General features: G+C 37.0%; 1 protein-coding gene across 20 annotated transcripts; it reads left to right on the top strand.

The window, feature by feature from the left end:
* Positions 1-898: 898 nt before the first annotated feature.
* On the top strand, positions 899-16,029 carry LOC148877195 (putative E3 ubiquitin-protein ligase HIP1). Of its 20 annotated transcripts, none has more exons than XR_016112410.1 (8): positions 1,159-2,089; positions 8,666-9,129; positions 9,250-10,544; positions 11,388-11,478; positions 14,848-14,901; positions 15,364-15,462; positions 15,565-15,708; positions 15,792-16,029. XR_016112410.1 is itself a non-coding variant. In XM_088982614.1 (7 exons), the coding sequence occupies exons 2-7, from the start codon at positions 8,778-8,780 to the stop codon at positions 15,921-15,923; spliced, it is 2,091 nt and encodes a 696-aa protein (XP_088838740.1). In that variant the 5' UTR covers positions 988-2,089; positions 8,666-8,777; the 3' UTR covers positions 15,924-16,029. The 20 variants fall into 20 exon arrangements, 14 of the variants coding, with proteins under 14 accessions (XP_088838734.1, XP_088838740.1, XP_088838772.1 ...); XR_016112418.1 differs by having other exon boundaries at positions 1,463-1,602; positions 14,851-14,901; XR_016112412.1 differs by having other exon boundaries at positions 1,611-2,089; positions 14,851-14,901.
* Positions 16,030-20,964: the final 4,935 nt, after the last annotated feature.

The raw sequence follows: 20,964 nt of genomic DNA, 5'->3' as shown, positions 1-20,964 counted from the left end.
TAATCGTCCGTAGCTCAGTGATCTAACAATTTTATATTCCTTTAACGCAGACAAACCAAGCAAGGAACTCCGTTGGATCCAACGTTTTAGTGTTGATTTCAATTTTCGAACGTATGCAATGTGGATTGGACGTCCAATCAGAGACTGGAATCACAATAAATGCTTTTTATGATTCCCAACTTCCTATTAGGCATTGACCTGGCACACCGTGATGCATGTCTACTTGTCTGGTTTTTAGGGCCTGTTTGCCTGTATTATGAAAAGAAGTGTAAACAAATAAAAAAAGGAACGAGTCTGGCATTGGCAACAACCGATTCTCACTCCCCCACTTGCGGGGGGGACAAGGGTGGACGACGGCAGTTGGCTAGTTGGCTACTGAAAGGCTGAAAGCAATTATCTGTAGCCAGTAGCCCGTATGTCTGGCTTCTATTAGCACCGTTCATTTTTCTTCCTTGTGGGTCGTGGGTATATATGATATATCTTTAAGCACTTCAGAAAACCCACTGAAAAGAGACTAAGGTGCTGAGGTTAAGGTAGGATCCCAACTCCCCAATGAAATGGGGCACCCATTTTGGTTTTCTTATTACTTTCCCATCTTACTTATTATATAATAAATGAGAAAAGAAAGAGAAAGCGTGATTCAATGGGGGAATGAGTTACCCCCCTGCGCCTCATCAAATGGATTGTCTCCACGTGTCTAATCCCTAATTAGTTGCAAAGGGTCCTTCCCTGCTTTTTAATCTGACCATATATATACGTTAAGATACGCAAAGGGATTTATTCCGTCGCGATCCTTGTGTATGGACTAACTTTTGGGTTGCTGTACAACAAATGTCCCTCGGCCTCAAGATATTTACTCCTACAATAAATTTTGGTCGAACAACCCCAGCACAAGTATGTGGTTAGAGTAGGTGTTCTGTTTGTCAACCATTGCCCCCCCTACAAGTCAGTCATATGGCCTAGCCAATGGTTATTTATGAAGAAGCCATGACGAGAGAGGAGAGGACTGAGGAGGGAGAACCCAGTTTTTGTTTGTGGCTTGAAATGAAACAAACAAGATAAAATGGCCAAACCAATCTAAGCCAAGCCAAGTCAAGCCAAATCAAGCCTCTATCTAGTATCATCCCCCAACAAGTCCCAGGCCCACGAATGAGATGCATGAATGAAAAGCAGAGCAAAAGGCTAAAAAGCAAAGGAACTTGAGACTAATTTATCTATCACATTCAAATCCATGACTGGTTTATTTAGAAAGAGAGCTACAGAAATTTAGACCAAAGAGGGAAGAAAAAAACAAAGCTAGGGTCGGGCAGCAGAAAGGAGCTTGGCGTGTGCAAGGGTAGCGAGGGATTACGGCGCGCATCGGGAGACGGATCGCTTCTTTTTCTTTTTCTTTTTTGAATTTTTTCATTTAATTTTAGAGTGAAAAGAATGGAATGATGGATGGGGTGAAGGGGTGAGAAGAGAGAGATCGACTTCAGTCAGTGTAAATCCCGTTCGAACAACCTTTTCAGCTTTGCAAATGGGAAGAGAGACAGACGTGCTTTCTGTGTGTCTATATTAATAAGCCTGATTGGTCAGCGTCCCAACAAGACAAAGCTTGGGGTGGGTTCTCTTTCTTTTTTCCTTTCTTTTTATTCATGAATCATGATTTATTTATTTGTTTATTATTAAGGCAAAAGGCATTAAGCTATTGCTAAATGCTAAAGTTTCACATCTCTCAGCACTATCAGAGGGAAATTTGATTATATCGGGGAGTTCCCATTTCTTTGTTTATATTACAATTTATTAATTATTTACTCTCTCCTGTCCCTCTCACCTCACCTCACTTTTCCATCCTCTCTCTCTCTCTCTCTCTCTCTCCTCCTCTCCGATCTTCATCTCCTCTTCCTCTCTTTTGATAGTGTTCCTTTCATTTCATCACTGGGTTTTGTTTAGGTGCTTTTCTTCCCTTACACAGAGAACATAGAGATGTCTTCGTTTTTTTCAATGCTTCCTTTTTTATCTTAATTTAAATGACCGACCGACCAGCCTATTGACCGATCGGGTGATCGATCTTTTCTTTGGATCTTCCTTCGCTTCCGTTCCTCAGGTACGCTCGTTGATCCTTCATTGGTTGTTTGGTCGTTTTTTTTGCCAAACTAATGGATTATAATTCTGTGATAGTAGGAGTTTTGTGGAAAAAATTGTCTTTTTTGTTCCTTCTCTTTTTTTTTTTTTTTTTTTTTTTTTTTTTTCTTTGTTCTTGGAATTGGAAGAGGATAAGCATGGACCAACTCGACTCATCTAGGGTTTGCACCGAGGTCTTCCTTCTCCTATTCTTTCTTTCTCGGGGTTCTCAAATTTAGTTTTTTCTTTTAGTTTTTCTGGGTTTTGATCTCTTCGTTACTTGCTTTGCTTGATGATAATGTTACATCGTTCTGGATTTGTTTGTCATCGGTGCTAGTTGGTCCGGAATGAATGGGGCTTTTGGCTTCGCGGTATCAAGGGGCGGCTTTGGCGATTATAGAGATTACGTTTTTTCAATTATTGTCGTCTTCATCAGTTGGATTTGTGGATGTAACGATGTTTTCCAGTTTGGAAAGGCAAAAGATATAGATGTTACTCCTGCATGCACGCATGGATGGTTTCTTTGTCTACCGTTGATTGGTCGTCTGCTACTGTAGAATGTCTTGACCATAATCTGTTATTCTTGACCCTTTGTAGAGTCTGCGTTTTGGCAAGCAGGATGCATTCTTCCCCTGTCTAGGATTTAAGTTTGTGGTGATGCATTAATTTTCTTCATCTCGGATGACCGAGGCGTTACTAGAAAGGACCTTTTTTATTTGCATATTGGAAAAAAACTGAAAGTTAGAGGTTCTCAGAGACTGCATTCAGTTGGAATGCCAAAATGGAATGGAGACCGTGTCGAGTTAGAGAAAAAAAAAGAGGACTTGATCTTTTTATCTTCCGCGTCATACCACTAGAATCCATGAGGAACCATATTTTCACCCAGTTTACTGTTCTCCTATTCTCGAACTTTGTCTGTTCTTCTGATGAAAACTCTAAATTTATTTGCTTGCTTCCCTTGTAATCATTTCTTTCTTCTGGTTTGGATTAGGAGCCCCGAGACCCAAATTACTATGTACTGTTTTCTTGATTAAGGAGATTTCTGTCAAGCCTTGGCTAGAAGCGTTCTTTTCCATTGCTAGAATTGTCTGGCAGAGTGGGAAAATTATTTGTATTTCTGCAATTCATTGTGCTACGGTTTCTTGAATTAGGTTTTGTAGCTGGTCCATATGTAGGTTCTGTCATTTCGCAATAAAGGCCACTTGCAAGAAAGGTATAGTTCTGAAGGGGCATGCAATTATTAAGAGCTATATAAATGGGCAGTTCTAAAGAAGTTTACATGTTTAAAGAATTAGAGGGATGATAGTCAAGAAGCACGAACATAAGGAATTAAAGGAAAACCTATGTGTGATCTTTATGGTAATGTACCTCAAAACATAAAAGATATATAATTGTCAACTTTTATGACCCAAATAGACTTGTTTTTACTGATCTGTTTTACATTTTTTTTTGGTGCAATGGGTCAATGTATTGCTATTAACTCCAGCTCAATTGTCAAGTTGCTTACACAAGAATCCATGAGAAAGGTTTGTCAAACCAGGTCTGGAGATGGTTTATGGTGATGTAGAACAAAACAAACAAAAGCTGTTTATGGCATTTCTGGATTAATTGCACACATGTACAGCAAACTAGAAGTGAACACAAGATCTACAGTGCAAGAATATTTGTCCTACACAATCCATTCTACAATTGATAACTTCAAAAACAATATTTAAAGTCGTCTTTTGCGAGGAAACATAACTCTTGATAGAGCATGGAGGAAGGGTAGGTTTTATGTAGCAGGCCCCAAATAGTTGGGATTAAGGTTGAGTTTGGTTGACTTTAGTTGAATTGAGTTTTGGCTCTTTTAAGCTGTCAGAATACATTCTGTATGGATGAGTGGGGTAATGAAATGTATTGACTCTGGGTTATGCATGTACATACTTGTGCACATTTTGAGTTTTTCCTTGCTTTTGTTCAATTTGGTCTTCATGCATGTAGGCATGTGCCTTACATCAGATGATTGTATTTCTTAAAATGTTCTGACCTTAAAATGTTCTGACCATATTACAATTTATCAATGCAACATGACAAGCGATGAGATTTGAAGCTGCTAAATTCTCCAACTATTTGAGTCTTCCCTACGTGTATATTATATTATTACTTGGTTTTGAATTCCACATCTTTACTCTTTAACCCTCTCATTGTTTTAGAAGGCATGTCTCAGATGCACCTAGGTGCGTAGGTGAGGTGCATTTTCAAGGCATGCACTTTACCTGAACATAGGTGCAACCCCTTTAAAAAGTGTGCTTGGTGTACTTTGTGCCTTGGCCCAAGCATGTCCCTTTTTTGTTGTTTTTTTTTTTCTGTATGTTCTTATGTGGTTTACACCTCTATAATGGTTATCAACTTCTTAATTACCTTTTGTCTCCTATTTCTACACTAGTAATGGTGTATTTACTTTTAAGATAAACAAAAACAAAGACCTTTCAAATGCTTGAAGTGTTGGGGCCTGTTTGTTTCCTCTTAACTCTTATCTCATAAGAGGAATCTTTAACTTTAAGAGAAAAATGGTTGTTCGTTTCCTCTTATCTCTTATCTCTTGAAGTGCAATCATGCACATTTTTGTGGTTTATATGGTTTACACCTTTGTAATGGTTATCAACTTCTTAATTACCTTTTATCTCCTATTTCTACACTAGTAATGGTCTATTTACTTTTAAGATAAACAAAAACAAAGACCTTTCAAATGCTTGTGTTAGAGCCTGTTTGTTTCCTCTTTAACTCTTATCTCTTAAGAGGAATCTTTTAACTTTAAGAGAAAAATGGTTGTTCGTTTCCTCTTATCTCTTATTTCTTAAAGTGCAATCATACGACTTTTTGTTTTCCAATGATACCCCTAAAAAAGACAAACAAAAACTCTAATATATGGGGTCAAAATAGATATTTGATAATTTTCAGAATTCAGAATTCAGAGTTTAGAACAACATTCTTTGCATTCAGAGTTCAGAGGAAAGAAAAGTTCACCAATACCAATATACCTTTTTAATGTAATTATTGCACTTTCAGATGTCAGACTTTAGAGCAAACGAATAGGCCCTTAGTCCTTGCAAATAGGATCTCAAATAGCAAACTGCCCACTAAAGAAGCAACAACAATACAACTAAAGTGTGATCCTTAATCCTTTGTGTGACTGCATTGCCTGAGAGGCTGAGATCCCTCACAGGGACTTTGGACCTGCCTCAGGGGGCATCTATGGAGGTTGATGACCAATCTCCTAGTATTCAGAATGCAAGATGTTAACCAAGGCAAACGAATCTGGAAGCTCCATCCTGCCGGTCAGTTCACAACTAATTCCTTTTTCAGAGCCTTGGTGTTGGATGACACAAGCTCAGGGTTCTCTTGTAGAAGAGTATGGATAACTCACATCCTCCTCAGTCCTCCCTAGAGTTTCTTTATTTGTGTGGGAGGCTTGCCTGAAAAGAATAAACACCTGTGATTTATTACAGAAGAAGCAGAAAAGAAGGTTGGGCATCTCTCCCCATGTTTGCACACTATGCCTCAGTAATGGTGAATTGGCTGAACATCTTCTTTTACATTGTTCAGTAATAAGGAAGATCTGGCTTTATTTTATTAACCTAGTTGGTTACAGCTGGGTTTTCCCAGAAAATATTGAAGATTTCTTAAGAAAATGGCAAGGGAGAGGATTAAGTTGAAGGGGGAGAATTTATTAGCACACAGTGGCTCAAGCAGTACTTTGGGGTGTTTGGGAAAAACGAAATGACCTGATTTCTCATATAACTTGTGCAATCTGTGGGTGCTGAATTCAGAGAGTTTCAAAGGAATTACTTTGAATAGCTTCAGCAAAATGTGGTGGAATTGTTATTTTCCTCACCCAGTCCTTCAAGAGTGAAAAGCCTCTCCCAATCAGGAGAGGAGAAAGATGTGACTCTGTACTTTGATGGAAGTGCAATCTGAAACCCGGGGGCAGCAGGAATTGGTAGTGTGTTTAGGAGGGGGGATGGATGCCCTATGTGGGCTTTTATTGGACCAATTGGGACTGCAGTCTCCACAATGGCTGGAATTTTAGCTGCTTTAATGGGACTCTGTGTTACAAGAATCTAGGCTTGACTGAGTTAGTTATCAAAGGAGACTCACGATAAAATGGCTTGGGGAGAAGGAAGGAGAACCATGGAGATTGGCTCACTATATGGATGAGGCTAGAGATATGTTGAAATCATTATCTGCAAATATTTGCTAGATTCCTAGGGAATTAAACTCTGTAGCAGCTAGTTTAGCAAAATCGGATCTATACATGGATAACTTGTACAGTGATAGAGCTATGCCTTTGTAACCTGTGTGTAGTCTGCTTTGTCCATCATCTCATCCACATTTGTTTGCTTTTACCAACACAGTTTCACTTTAGATATGTTTTATGTGTTAACTCTTATGTATTTTAATTTGAGTCGATAGGTTTTTTAAAACATGTAAAAGGGCAGCCCTGTGCATGAGGCTCCTGCCAATGTGGGATTGTGGGGTCTGGGGAGGGACAGATGTATGGAGCCTTACCCCTGCACATACAGAGGTTATTTCCAAGATTTGAACCCTGGTCACCCAGGTCGCAATGGAGTGACCCAACAGTTGTGCCAAGGCCCACCCTCAGGCTTTTTAAGACATTTAATTACATTTTTTTTTGCATTTTTTATATTACTGTTTCAATAGTTTTTCAAAAGTTTGTGCATTGCTTCAAAAAAGTGCATGCGTTGCCTTATGTCTTGTACCTTGTGCCTCAGCCTTGTGTGCTAGAAGGCCCTTGTGCTTTTAAAAGGGTGAACAATAAGATAGACAAGATGCACTGTTCCTAGATTAGAAGACTCATTGGAGTTAAGAAGTGAGAAGTGCATTAATTGTAAAGTGCACCACCCAATGTAGAAAATCTTAAAGAACACTAAACAAAATATTAGTTTAGGCTGGTCTTGAGGACCATTGATTTCAATAACGCTCTAGGATCTTACTCAAACAATGTTCTTTGGGCTGCATTTGTTTGCAGTGCAAAAACTGGTTCCATAGATAAATGTACTCTGGTTTAGTTTTGCAAGCGTTTGGCGAGCATGCATTTGTATGTTGATAATGACAGCTATCACAACTTCCAAAACATGTTTGTACTCACAATTGATACAAAGTTTGTATCAAATTTTTTTGGATACAAACTTTGCATTCATAGTTGGTTAATGTAAAAAAGGTGGATTTTAATCTTGGAATCCATGTTTGGACTCATTTCAACCAAAAGCCGTTTGGTTGGAATACAAAATCTCAGTGCAGAATTAAACTGGTTTGTATTCATGAACTGGTCAGAGGGAATTTTTGAATGCTACATAGTTGTTTATGCACTGGAAGCAAACATAGCCTTGTGATTTGAGGTGTACAGGTTCGATCATATCTTGAGTACTTGTAAGCTCCTCCTTTATTGAGAATATCTATATTTTCCACCAAAAAAAAATTCCTTGTACTCTAAGAATATATGGAACCTCACCTATGTCTTGAAGAAAAGCAGAGGATGTCCCAGACATTGTGTTCTTGTATTGTCCTTCTCCAGTCAGAAGATTCATTTTTCTGGTCCTCCTTTGAAAACATGATTTAAGTAGTCCATTTATCCTGAAATATCCCTTTTACTCAAAGGTGCAGCAAACCTCAATCTGCACATTTGCTGAGGAATTATTGGTTTATGAGTTCTAGCTGAAGAAAGGTGTAAACTGTTAGTCCACTGTGACCATATTTTGTTATGGACGCATTCCTCGGGAAGACGTACTGTCGCCACCGGCAGCAACAGGCACCTGACCCACCGCCAGCAGCAACAGTGATTCAATGATTCTCATCCTACCCAGTTCGGAAACAACAGCCTTATCTAGATTAGATTAGATCATCTTGCTTGTTCTTATCTTATTGTTCTTATCTTATTCTATTGCTTTCATCTTATCTTGTTAGTAGCTTATCAGATTAGGATTAGCTTATCTTATCCTTAGCAAGATAGAGCTGGAAGTCTCCCTATTCAGCAAGGAGATTCCCTTTGATTAGGACTCTCGTAATCTCCTATTTAAGGAGACCCCATTATTGAACGAGGATATCAAATTTCCAGTCAAGAAAGAGAGTAAAAGGAGAGTTCGGTGGTCTCTTGGACAAATCACCCTCTAGGACGCCAAGATAGGTTCAGCTAGGAAGGGGAGGAACAAGGGAAAACAGGAGCTTTTCCCCGTGGACCGACCCGTGACACGATCCTGTTCCCGGGCCCATAACATATTTATTGTTAAATTATTTGCAATTTTAAATCATCTTTTGTGTGCATGAAGTTGTTTGTAAAGGCTTTGAGCTCTGTAGTTTCAAATACGATATTCACCCCTAATCAATATATTAAGAGCACATACTCTATAAACATGTTTTCCATCTTTCTGTTCTCTTTTCTGTGGGTCTTTCTATCAGATGGTTTTACTTGAAATTATGTTGCTTTGCTATACTTCTCCTTTTGTAATGGATTTGTAGTTGTAGGACTAACAATGCAATCTCTTTTTGATATTTAATGCAGATTTTATGATTCTAGGGCTTTGAAGGAAGCTCTGTACGTAATTATTGAAAGAAAAGGAAGTTTTGTACGTGATCAATTAATAATTTGGGAACTTTGTATAAAATTGGCTCTGATGCAAGGGCAGAGGAGTACTGTGGATTCCTTTCCTGAAGCCTTTGAGTTTGACCATGGGTCTAGTTCCAGTAACAGCAACATTGACCAGCAGCGGTTTTGGAATAATATGTTAGTGGAAAACCGGTTGCCAGATTATATATTATCTCCCAGCGAAACCAATATTGCATATGGGAATGGTGTTAGTCATGATGGGCAGAGCTTGAGTGGCTGGAGTCTCGGTGAATCTAGCTCAAGTGGGAACACTCGGAATCTATGTGATGAAACTAAGATGGAACATGGTTGGTCATCTTCCTTTAGTTCCCGTGCTGGAGCTGGACCCAGGCTGGAAGAAAGGCGATATGAGACAACTGGTATTCTTTCTCTTGGTAATGTTGATATAAACCTCAATAGTAATCAGGCTACAAATGAGTCTATGTTTTTGCAGAGTTCCAGTTCTGAAGATATCCATCAGAATCTAAACTTGAATGCAGGATTTGTAGGAAGCAGTAGCATTGGTGGTCAAGTTATGGAAGGTGGTGTATGTTCACACGTGTTTAAGTCTTCTGGACTTGAAAATGAGCCAATCCCATCTGCTAGTGGTCCTGCTGATCCCTTTGGAAGTACGTCTGCAAGTTCTGGGTATTTGGCAGAAGAGAATGATGAGAGACCAGGTTGTTCATTAGATGGTCGGCGTTTGTCTTGTAAAAGAAAGGCCCTTGAGGGAGCTTCTGGTCCATCTTCCTTAAGTGGAAACCCAAGCTGCTTTCAGCGAACTGAAAACAGTGCATGGCATGCTGTTCCTGCTCGTAATAATGCTAGTGGCAGCTTGAGTATATCTACGCCTGGGGAGAGCCCTCCTGGTGTTAATCCAGCAGAACGGTTAAACCCAGAAATTGGTATTGGTATGAGAGTAGCATCTGAAAACCATCCTGTTTTAAGTGCAGCTGTAAATGCAGAAAGTTCTCATAGAAATTTCCGTTTGAGAACAAATCCAGCACACCAACATGATTCTATACTGCCTAATCTATTGTCAGCAGGGAGTAACATAAGGCGCTCTCAGGTTTGGTCACCTCACCAATCATCTAGACTTATCCCGTTTAGTCATTCTTTGGAGTCAAGGCATACAGCTACTTCAGCCAATGCAACTGGACAGGGCCAGTCACATGTAATGCATAATCTTGGGTTGCCGCGAAACATGCACCCCCTCCCATGGAATGGAGCTTCCAATTTAAGGGTTGGAAATTCTTCTGCCATTCATGGAGAGAGAGGTAGTGCATTACGAGAAGAAGCAAACTCAAGAAGCATTGCCAGGAATATTTCAGAACACCCTGTGTTTGTACCTGTAACTGAGATGAGAAATTTGGTTCAAGATCCAACAACTTGGAGTCTATCCAATGGAAGCACAAGCCTTCCTGGGAATGTTGCCTCTACTTCTCGAATTGGATCAAGTTCAAATGCTCATCCATCTCCTCCTAGCTGGGTCCATCACAATTTCCCCACTCAGTATCCGCAAAGGTTATCTGAATTTGTCCGCCGATCCTTGTTTCCTTCTGCTGGTTCTGAGTCAGGGAGCCAGAGCAGCAATTTCCCACCACTGCGTTCAGGGCCTGGTGCATCTTCACAAGAGTTGGTGCCTTTATCTGGATCCACTCACCAGGGACATCATCAGCCACATCCAAGGTCAGCATTCTGGATAGATAGACAAGGTGATGGTGTTGTTGGGGTTCCGTTTTCATTGCGAACTTTGGCTGCAGCCAGTGAAGGGAGAAGTAGGCTAGTATCTGAGGTTTGTTCAAAAACCTTTGGTGTTTTGCCACATTTGTGCCAATTTCTCTGCTTGCCTGGTTTATTATATTTTCTGACATTGGAATCGAAATTTCATCGTATAAAAATTCCTTTTAAAGTATCAACAGGTGTTTTCAAGTTTCAAAATCCAGTATCATTCTTATTGACTACCATAGCAGTAGTTTTATGCATCAGAAAAGGTTATTTCATACCATGATTTTCTGTATTCAAACATCACCAAATTTTCTTCTGAAATTGAGTCTAATTAGCTATCTTATTGTTACTGGCATGACGCATCAAATGAGGAAAGAGGCTGCTGATAAAAAATACTTCAGGGACAGTTCATCTATTTCTCTTGATAAATGACTGGACTCACTTCCAATCAGTCAAAAAGAGAAAAATCATAGGATTGCTTTGTTTTATAAGTTTTTTTTTTTATTGAATTGTCCTGTTTGATAATCTCTACTTGATTCTTGTTCCATTACAATTAATGCATACACTTTGATCTTATTCTTGGTCCCCCAAAAGGATCTTGTTCTATTGCATCCACAATGTGAGATAATTTCTAGCAAACAGGTTCTCAAGTTGTAGAAAACAAATGTTCAAATTTTTGTTTTTATGTAAACTCTGCATTCCATTAGGTGGTTATTGATGATAATAGATGCTTACCAAAAAATGTAAACTGATTAAGACAGATTAAAATAATTTAAACTAATGAAAACTTAGAAAGATAGAAACATTATCAAATGTTTGTTACCTTGGGTAAAGAGTGCAAACATCGATTTCCCCTCTGGTGTGAACTCCATCAAATTAAACTTTGATTGATGTTTACTGGGTGTCCCAGGCCCATTTGTTGTTGAAGACGCATTTAGAGACAGCTCCAGTGATGTGATTCTTGCATAGTGAGAACCAGCGAGGTTTTCCTTGTGGAAAAGGTAACTTTGACTGTATTCTGGACCATCTAGTTAAGATGGCACTTTAAGTGCATAGCTTCTAACTTTGATATTGGGGCTTGGACTTGTGATCTTTATTGATCTTTACTTGTTAGAGAATATGTACTGAAGGGGATTATTAATTCAGGAAGACAAGGTACTGGATTCCAGAATGAGCACCTCAATTTATTGTGTTTCTATATAATGAAGTACCTGTCGCAAACAGCCTTGCAAGGGTAGTACTTGATCCAAGTGCGGGCTTTGTCAGTAGTATATTTTGTATAGGAGATCCGATTTAGGGTGTTGAGTAACCCCAAAGTCATTTTCTCTGTGCCGAGTGCCTGTTTTTTTGCATTACTTCATACTTGTACATTTGGTGTAACATATATGTGCATGATGGTGGAATCTACTGCCCATTGTATGGTAAACTTGCTTCAGTACAATAGCATTACTACAATTATTTTTGATAATTAATAGTACTACTGCAACTTAACCACCAATTCTGTTTCTTGCAATTGAAGACACCCATATTACTGTGTTTTTATTTTTCTACAACTTTTGTACTGTTGCAACATGCAAGTTTGATTTTGTCCTGAAATGTTTGTCATGGTGGATATGAGCCCATATGCATGTATGCATATACTATTTTTTTGATCAGTGTATGCATATAGTTTTCTCTTTTTTTAGTGGGGAAATAAATAAATAAATCCTGTATTGTGAAGAAATTAAATAAAGTTATATGGATGTATGTAGATGTTGGTTTTTTTTTTCTAATTTATTATCACTTTTTGTTATTTTCTATAATTTTTATTGTAATTTAATATAAAGTAAAAGTAATTATTAACTGATATCAGATATATTCATTTAAACGCTGGCAGTCTGGCACCCATTAGATGGGGGGCCTCTAGATTGGTTTTGCATTTGGTTCCCTTGTACATGCCTGACCTCTTTGGTGAAATTTATCAGAGCTTTTGTTGAAGAGATATTAAAGTTATAAAACTTCCGCGTTTTTTCATTAAAAAATGGGTTTTTTGGACATATCTCGAGCTTGTGGGCTGAAACTTGTGCATGGATAGAGGGTGACAAGGGGAACATGTTGGGGCATTTTCAGCTCCCATTGAAGTGGCTGCTTTTGAAGATTGCTGATTCTTTTGAACTTCTCTAGCACAATCGATGTTATGAATGTTAAGGCAGAAAATTATTTGCATAAAATTTATACACAAAAGTGAAGCTAATGAAGTTACAATAGTAGCAAGGTTGTTGACTATAAATATAGTAACAAGAATTGGCACTGTGGTTGGAATCTACATTGCCCAGATAATGCAAGGACATGGCTGCAGGTATGGTAGCAGATACCATAGTTGTCAAGGTGACGCCTAGGCAACAAGGCGCCCTTTGGGGCTTGCCTTGCCTAATCGCCAAGCAATTTTGTACTATGTATTGTAAAATAGTTTTTTATTCTTTATTTTTTGACATTATAATTATAAAATAGGTACTATTAAACTAAAATATTTATTTTGTGTGTTTATATACTAATTTCTTTTTATTATTTTCTTATTTGTTAGGGTTTAGTCAATGCAAACATTGCTAAATGCTGTATTAAACCCTCAAAGACTTTAAAACCTGAACCAATAAGGAAGAACTTAAAATTTTGTCTAATCAACACATTTTCTACTACTACTTTTTCTTTTCTTCTTTTCCTATAACAAAAATAAGGGCTCAGCCCCTATATTTTTTGAATTTTCTTTTCCTTATTTTTCTTCTTATGAATATGTTGATTTTCTATGCTTTAACATGATCTCTATACTTTTCTTGTGAAAATTATGAATAATTATTAAGGAAATACGACTATGGTACCTAGGGAACTACCCTAGGATCTGTCTTCTACATAAAAAAAATCCATCGCCTAGGCGACAAGGCGCCCCCGTCTCCTAGCCTCGCCTTGGCTCCTTGAAAACTATGGCAGATACACAATTTACACTAAAAATAAAAGTATCCTATACAACATGACACCCTTGTACAGGTATTTGGGGTCATAGCATGAAATTGAATTTCACTGACTTGAGCACAGCACACAAGTATGGTTTTTTTTACTTGCAAATATCAGCATGGGTGCATTATTACTAATTATACTGTACTACCAGAAATGAAGGAAATGTCTGAATGAATCATCACCCGATGTTGCTAACTTGCTGCTTTTTAATTGATTTGAAGGTTAGGTAAATTGCTTGTTAATTGGCCTGAGGAACTGATTGGCTGACTAGGATGCTTAGGTGTTTGGGTTGTTTAGTGAAAAAAGAAACGATTCCTGGTTTCAACCACATTTAGGATATCTTGTTCAACTGCAAAAAAAAGAAAAGAAAAGAAAAGAGATTAAGAGTTTTACATGCTTGAATACATTTTACATGTTATGATTTTCATTTTAAATATGGTTTACATGATTTTAATCCGAGATAATAGGTTTTTTAAACATTTATTATATTTTTATTTGTTTTTGAACTTTTTTTTTTTGAATTTATGGCATTTTTATTTTATTTTTTGCATTTTTTAAAATTTTTTAGCTTTTCTTTTTTGTAGTTTTATGCTTTGCTTTGAAAATGTGTGCACCTTGCCTTGTGCCTCGCACCTCAGGCACAAAATGTCCCTTGCGCTTTTAAAATACTGGTTTGGAGAGGTAGTGGGGTTGATGATAGCCAAGCAAGGATTCTGATCATACAGCAAAGTTTTTGCCTGTTTACCCAATGCCAGAAACTGTTTATATTTTCATGGGCATAAGAAGGGGGGCCACAGTCTCTATAATAACTTTTATGTTGAGAGGTATGGTTGGGCACAGTTTGGTCCATCATCATTGTTTTCTAATTAAGTCTTTGCTGCCAAATATGAAGATAGGAGGAGCTATATTGAGGCTTAAATCTTTTCTCTGAAGGGCATCAGAAAAGGAGAATTGATCGGTTGTGTGGAGCAATTAATCACTGGGACCAAATGTGTTATATCAACTTGAAAATTCAATATGTCCTGGTGACTTGGTAGCACTGTTTGCTTAAATTTCAAGTTCTTTGATATATTTTGTAGAAGCTGTCAATACTTTTGTTTTGTTTTGGCTTAGGTAGGTTAGAGCCATCTTACTGAAGGAACCAAGGCAACGAGTCTAGAGGGGATTCTTCTGAATTCTACTAATCTTAAGATCCTTTTATTTGTGATTGTGTTTTGAATGCTTGTAAGCATCCAAAGAATTTTGCCATGCTGCACAGGATTTGGTGGGATTAAGTCTGACTGGAAATGATCTACATTTAGGAGATGCTTGTTGGATTTGTTTTTTTTTTGGTAATAAAAGCATTGAATTGGAACTGACGTTTCCTTCATTTTCTGCAGCAGTTACGCAGTGTCTTGGACCTTGTTCGTAGGGGTGAGGGCTTAAGATTTGAGGTTAGATTGAACTCTTATGGTGTGCTTATGATTCTTCAATGCTTGAATGCTGAATGCTTGTTGGCTTTCTGCATCTCAGATTGTTGGCTTATGATTCTTCAATGCATCTCAGAATGGTGTGCTTATGATTCTTCAATGCTTGAATGCTTGTTGGCTTTCTGCATCTCAGATTGGCCCAAGTAACATTTTACACTGCTTTGGGCTTCAGCGGTTCAGGCTGGCCCGATTTAAAATTTGACAACCCTACCCAAGCCTGCCTAAGTTGCAGTTGGACCCCTTATAAAACCGTTTTGAGTAATACATCCAATAAACTGGTCAAACTATATTTCGTCATTTCAATTGTGAAATGAATACTAGCCCTTGTTTCTTTTCATCTATCACTGTCTAGTGTCTACTCCTTTCTAGGTGCTAAAAAATATTTGTCTTTCTATTTCACTAAGACATGCTTTTACGATGTTCCAGGATGTTTTGATCCTTGACCAGTCGGTATTTTATGGAGTGGCTGATTTGCATGATAGGCACAGAGATATGCGGCTTGATGTTGATAACATGTCTTATGAGGTATATGGAAACAATAGGAATAAATATTAAAAAGATTCTTGAGCTACTATTTAGCTGTTATTCATAAATGGAGGTTTCTTAACTCAAGAAGTGGAATCTCAGGAATTATTGGCATTGGAAGAGCGTATTGGCAATGTGAGCACAGGGTTAAGTGAAGAAACGATTTTGAAGTGTCTGAAGCAGCGAAAGTATTTATCTATGACAATTGTAACTCCTTCAGAGGTTGAGCCATGCTGTATCTGTCAGGTGAGGGTTGATTTAAGTGTTTATTTGTGTTCTCTCTATTTGGTTTATTTAGCTGATGTTAAGCCTGACCGTTGTTATTTCAGGAAGAATATGTCGGCGGTGAAGATTTAGGGACACTGGATTGCGGACACGACTTTCACACAGCTTGCATTAAGCAATGGCTAATGCACAAGAATTTATGCCCTATATGTAAAACAACGGCTCTGGGTACATGAGGACCATTAATTTTTAGGTCTCACTGTCACAGATTAGATAAAAAGAGGGTGAGTCATGAAAATATCCATGGTTTATTGAATTCAATGAATCCAACACCTTGGATAATATCTTGTTTTTTCTTTCTCCAAATGTTCGGTGAGTGTGAGTTGTCAATGGCTGGCAACATGGCAAGAATCATTTAGGCGGAGTAACATGAAATGAGGAGAGCACTTTATCCGGTTAGAGCCCACTTAGAAATCGTTAGCGGTGGTTAGTAGGGAGGTTGGGGCGGGTACGAGGAGATGAGATAGGAGGAAGCCTTTGGGCATAACCGCATAAGATGTTGATGGTCTTTTTAAGCTTTGCTCCCTTGAAACTAGTGCAATCCTAATAAGCGTTTAGGACGTTTAACTTTTCTTCCAAACAATGGAGAACTTCATTGGCGGTATTGTTTAATTTTTGACGCATTTTGTTGCCTTCTCTCAGTGCTGGTCCAATTGTGATACACATACACCATCTTAGATTAGCACAATAGAGGGTTGGGGTTGGGGGTGCTATTATTTCAGTACCAAGGAAGAAAGTCAAGGCGGTTAGAACTTGGATGGTAACCTATGACCTTGAATGGTTTTTCCCCACATTAAACCAATCCAATTAATAAATTGATAACTACTATCACTTCTCTCTTTGAATCGTTGAGATAAAAAGAAACCTGAGATAATCTTTTTATTTTTTTTTTGCTCTAAATTCTAATCGATTAGATAAAATGGGGTTGAACTTTTATTTCCTAATTTTCTGTTGCACAATGGATGTTCCTGCATATTAGGAAATAGGAACATCTCTTGCTTCTTTATATCACCGATAATACCAACGTGTGACTAGGTGAGTGTGGCCAGCAATGTGTTGTGGTCAGCAGAAGACCCATTAGCTGAGATGGGGCACTTTGTACCCCCTCCAATTAGGAGGTGTGGGGCCAAAACTTATGAATTGAAATCTCTGTGATATAATGACCAGTAGATAATTAATGTTCTTAGATCACACCATAATATTAACTAATACTAGAAGCAGCTTTGAAGACACTGGTGGCGCCATATTTTAAGTTAGCAGTGTCAAACACCAACTCGGGCCAAACAAATTGATGAGAGAGAGAGAGAGAGGTGAATCCCTTTGGTGGAAGGAAGATGGTATGAGAATTATCCTAAATTGAATAATCATTGGATCAAGACAGCGGGCTCAGGCACAGCCAGACAAACCCAATCCTTTGCAAATTGTTCCAAGTTCCCAACTTACAAATTAAAAAAAAAAAACAGAATATTCCGGAATCAATCCTTGTGAGTTCTCATGAAGCTAAGGCCAAAGGGGTGTCGTGTTGGGGTTACGTCCTTGCAATTGGTAAAAGGTGGGTGGGTGGGTGACGGCTGACAGAGAAGGAACATTGCACGCACGTTACTGCAACTCAACCACCATATCCAGCTCCAGGACTGGGCCATGGGCCCTTGCCCTACTTGGTCCACATTTATGAATTGTTTGCTGGTTGGGGCTCGTTTGACCGTCCAATCGCCTTCGTGAAACATTTATTGGATTCTCTAATCTTGATACTTCACTCTGTTATCATCCATGAACCAACCTGGAATTACATCGACTTTTGCCGTTTCCTGTCACCTGTGTGTGTGTGAGAGAGAGAGAGAGATGGGGACGACGACGCGAACTCTTCGTCCTTCTCACCGTCTCTCTCTTTCTCTCACCTCCCTTTTTGGTCTTCAGTCTTCATGTCGGTGGCGCCATTGGACTAATTAACAGTCTAACACCTGATCTTCCAAACCCAATGAAATTATGCCACGTATACGGTCAGAGGAGGAAAGGCTAGCATAGACTTTGCCAAACTAATAATCTTTGTGACATTATGCCGTGCCTCCCTTATTGATAAATTGTAGAGTTTGTTGCTAAAAATAGTTATTTCACGTTTTTTGCTTTGCATAGACTTTGCCAAACTAATAATCTTTGTGACATTATGCCGTGCCTCCCTTATTGATAAATTGTAGAGTTTGTTGCTAAAAATAGTTATTTCACGTTTTTTGCTTTGACCCAAATGGTCTTTTACTGAGAAAATTCGGATCAGCTGAATCAATGTTTTCAACCTGTCGAAGATCTGGACTGTCAAACGACTCAAACCTATAGGTCCGGTTTTCCTAAAATCCGCTTTAACTCATTTAATTCGAATGGTCAAACCGGTGACCGGTGATCTGAAGGCAAAAATACTAAAATAATTAAGCCTCCAACAAGGTCGGTTTTTAGTTTTTACCACGTTGAACCGAACACAATAGCTATGTAACTAGCTGCAGAACCAAAAACACGGCTCCAGCTGGCCATAAATACTAGGTGGTTGTGGGCCACATCCAAAGACCTCCACACAGGCATTGTCTCCTTCAATTTTGAACACAAACGTATTTGAATGTTCACCATTGATAGACATACAATCAGTATTATTATTATTATTACGAAAGCGGAAAGATATGAAACAAAACTCATGACAAATTAACTCTATCAATATAGAGTGGTAATCTATCGTGGTATTTATCAAAATTGATGCAGGGCTTGGTTGGTTTCAGGTATAATGTATCTTTCCGGCATCATAAATTCAACCCACCTACGAAATATGCTGTTATCAAGGTTTTAAAAACTGGACTGGTTTTCGGGTCAAACGGTCTGATCATCTAGTTTGAATGGATGGTCCATTTTGATTTAAATAAATAAAGAAAATAAAAAATGGTCAAAACCATTATCTGGATTAATGATTTGACTGTCTGAATCTACGGATGATTGACTAAATTAACGGTTTTTAGGTAAAAAACTGTTTTAGGGTGAAACGGAATCAATTACCTGACTGATTCTTGAATCAACTGGTATGACCATCTGGCTGGTCCGGTTTTCAAAACCATGGCTGCTATTGCTATTGTAGGTTTCGGTAATTGGGCTTGAAGTTTCAACTACGGCTTCACTATTAGGGCCTAATTTGTATCTGTTGCACGACGCACTTGATTCAGTTTCCGGTAAATACAATGTGATTTTAATGATATATGCATTCAGCGGGCTGTGAAACCAATAATAACATTCCACACCAGTCCAAAAATACATAAACCCTACAATCATTCAACCTATCAGATGATTGGCAAGAAATTTTGTACATTGGATTTGGATATATTTATAATATATTGAGAGGGATGGAGCCCATCACATGTTGTCTTGGGGTTGTTCCTGTTGAATCTTTAGCATAATTTTCCACTTTCCCCAAAACGAACAGTTTACTTAAGGACCAACAACAGAGCAAAGTTTAAAAAAGTAATTTGACCATTTTTTATGGGGACTGACTGACTGACGGGTGGACTGGGTTCTATTCTTGCACCAAACAAAATTGACATGATTTTCGAGGTGCAAACTTCTTGGACCGGTTCCCACCATTCAAAAATTAAAAATCACAAATCAAAAGCACTTGCCAGTTGCAGGAGGAAGCACAGCCATTTCAGTTGCAGAGCTACTCTTTCAAGAATGAAGGCAACGGACGGGTGATGAGTGATGGAGTGATGACTCGGATAACAACCTTTTTCCGCAAATTTGTGTGAAGGACGGCTCTTGTTTGTCGTTTATCTTTGTGAAGTCAAATAGTCCGAGACGGATCTAATATATATATCTATTAAAATAAAACAGTTAAGAAATTTTTTATTCCATATCATTTTTTTAAATAATCAATGAGATGCATTTTCCAAATAAGCTAAATAATCTCTTTCTTGAAATTTCTCCTAAACTACCTTCTCCACTTTCTCTAAAATTATTTCTAATTCCTATTTATCCTCTCCCCTACTTTTTATCTATATCTATCTAAAGAAAGTTTAGATTAAAAAAATTTAAGAATTATTTAAATATTGTGACAAAATTATATAATAACTTTAAAATATTTGTTAAAAACATAAAAAATAATTTTATTTTTTTACAAAATATATCATCAAATTATGTATTAATAATTTAAATTATGTTTTTCCGGATTATCAATTTAAATGCTTTTCAAATATTTAATAATATGTAAGAGATTTAAATAAATAAAAAAATTAAATATTTTATAGATTATTTAAATATTTATCATAACTATATTTTAAATAGTTAAAATAACGAAATTATATAATAAATTTTTAAAAAAATTCTTCAAAGTAGAAAAATAATTATAACATAATATTGAAATTAATAATAATTTAATATATTACAAAATTAATGAATAAATTATGTAATAATAGTATAATTATGATTTCATGGATAATTAAATTCAATAAATAATTAATACTTTAAACTTTAAATATATTGCATATTATTTAAGTATTTAAATAAATAAATATTTTAATAACAAAATATTTAACATAACTAGATTTTAAATACTTAAAATAAAGAAATTATGTAATAAATTTTAAATAAAATCCTGAAAATTAGAAAAATAATTATAATATAATATTGAAAATAATAATAATTTAATATTTTTATATAATATTGTAAATAACTAATTTCAATTATATCAAATAATAATTCGAGAAAATAACATTCAAAAAATAATATTTATTTATGATAATTTTAAACTCTTAATCTGTATTTATTATATAATTATATATTAAAATTAATTTTTATTGTATTTCAGTAATTATTTATTGTTTTTTGTGATAAATGTATTTTCAATGATTATGTATACATTTATTTTGTTTTGCTATTTAACGGAAAAATTTTAATAATATTATGTATACATTTAATAGGAATCTCCAGTTGGGGTTGGGGATGGGGATTGAGGTCCCCACACCGCCCCAACCCCGATTATATATATATATATATATTAAATATTATTTATATTAAATATAATATTATATTTTTATATTATATATATCAAAACATATTTAAAACATTATTTATAATTTAAAATATTTTTTTATTTTAAATAAATTTATTTAAAAAATACTATTATCTAAAAACATTTTGGGGATTCGGGTCCCCATGGGGAACCCATCCTTGTCGGGGATCGTTGATGGGGGT

This window comes from Nelumbo lutea, chromosome 1, assembly GCF_056320005.1.
Source record: "Nelumbo lutea isolate HS-2025 chromosome 1, American lotus-T2T, whole genome shotgun sequence".
In the NCBI taxonomy this organism is placed as follows: Eukaryota; Viridiplantae; Streptophyta; class Magnoliopsida; order Proteales; family Nelumbonaceae; genus Nelumbo; species Nelumbo lutea.
This window is presented reverse-complemented; position numbering and strand designations above follow the sequence as displayed.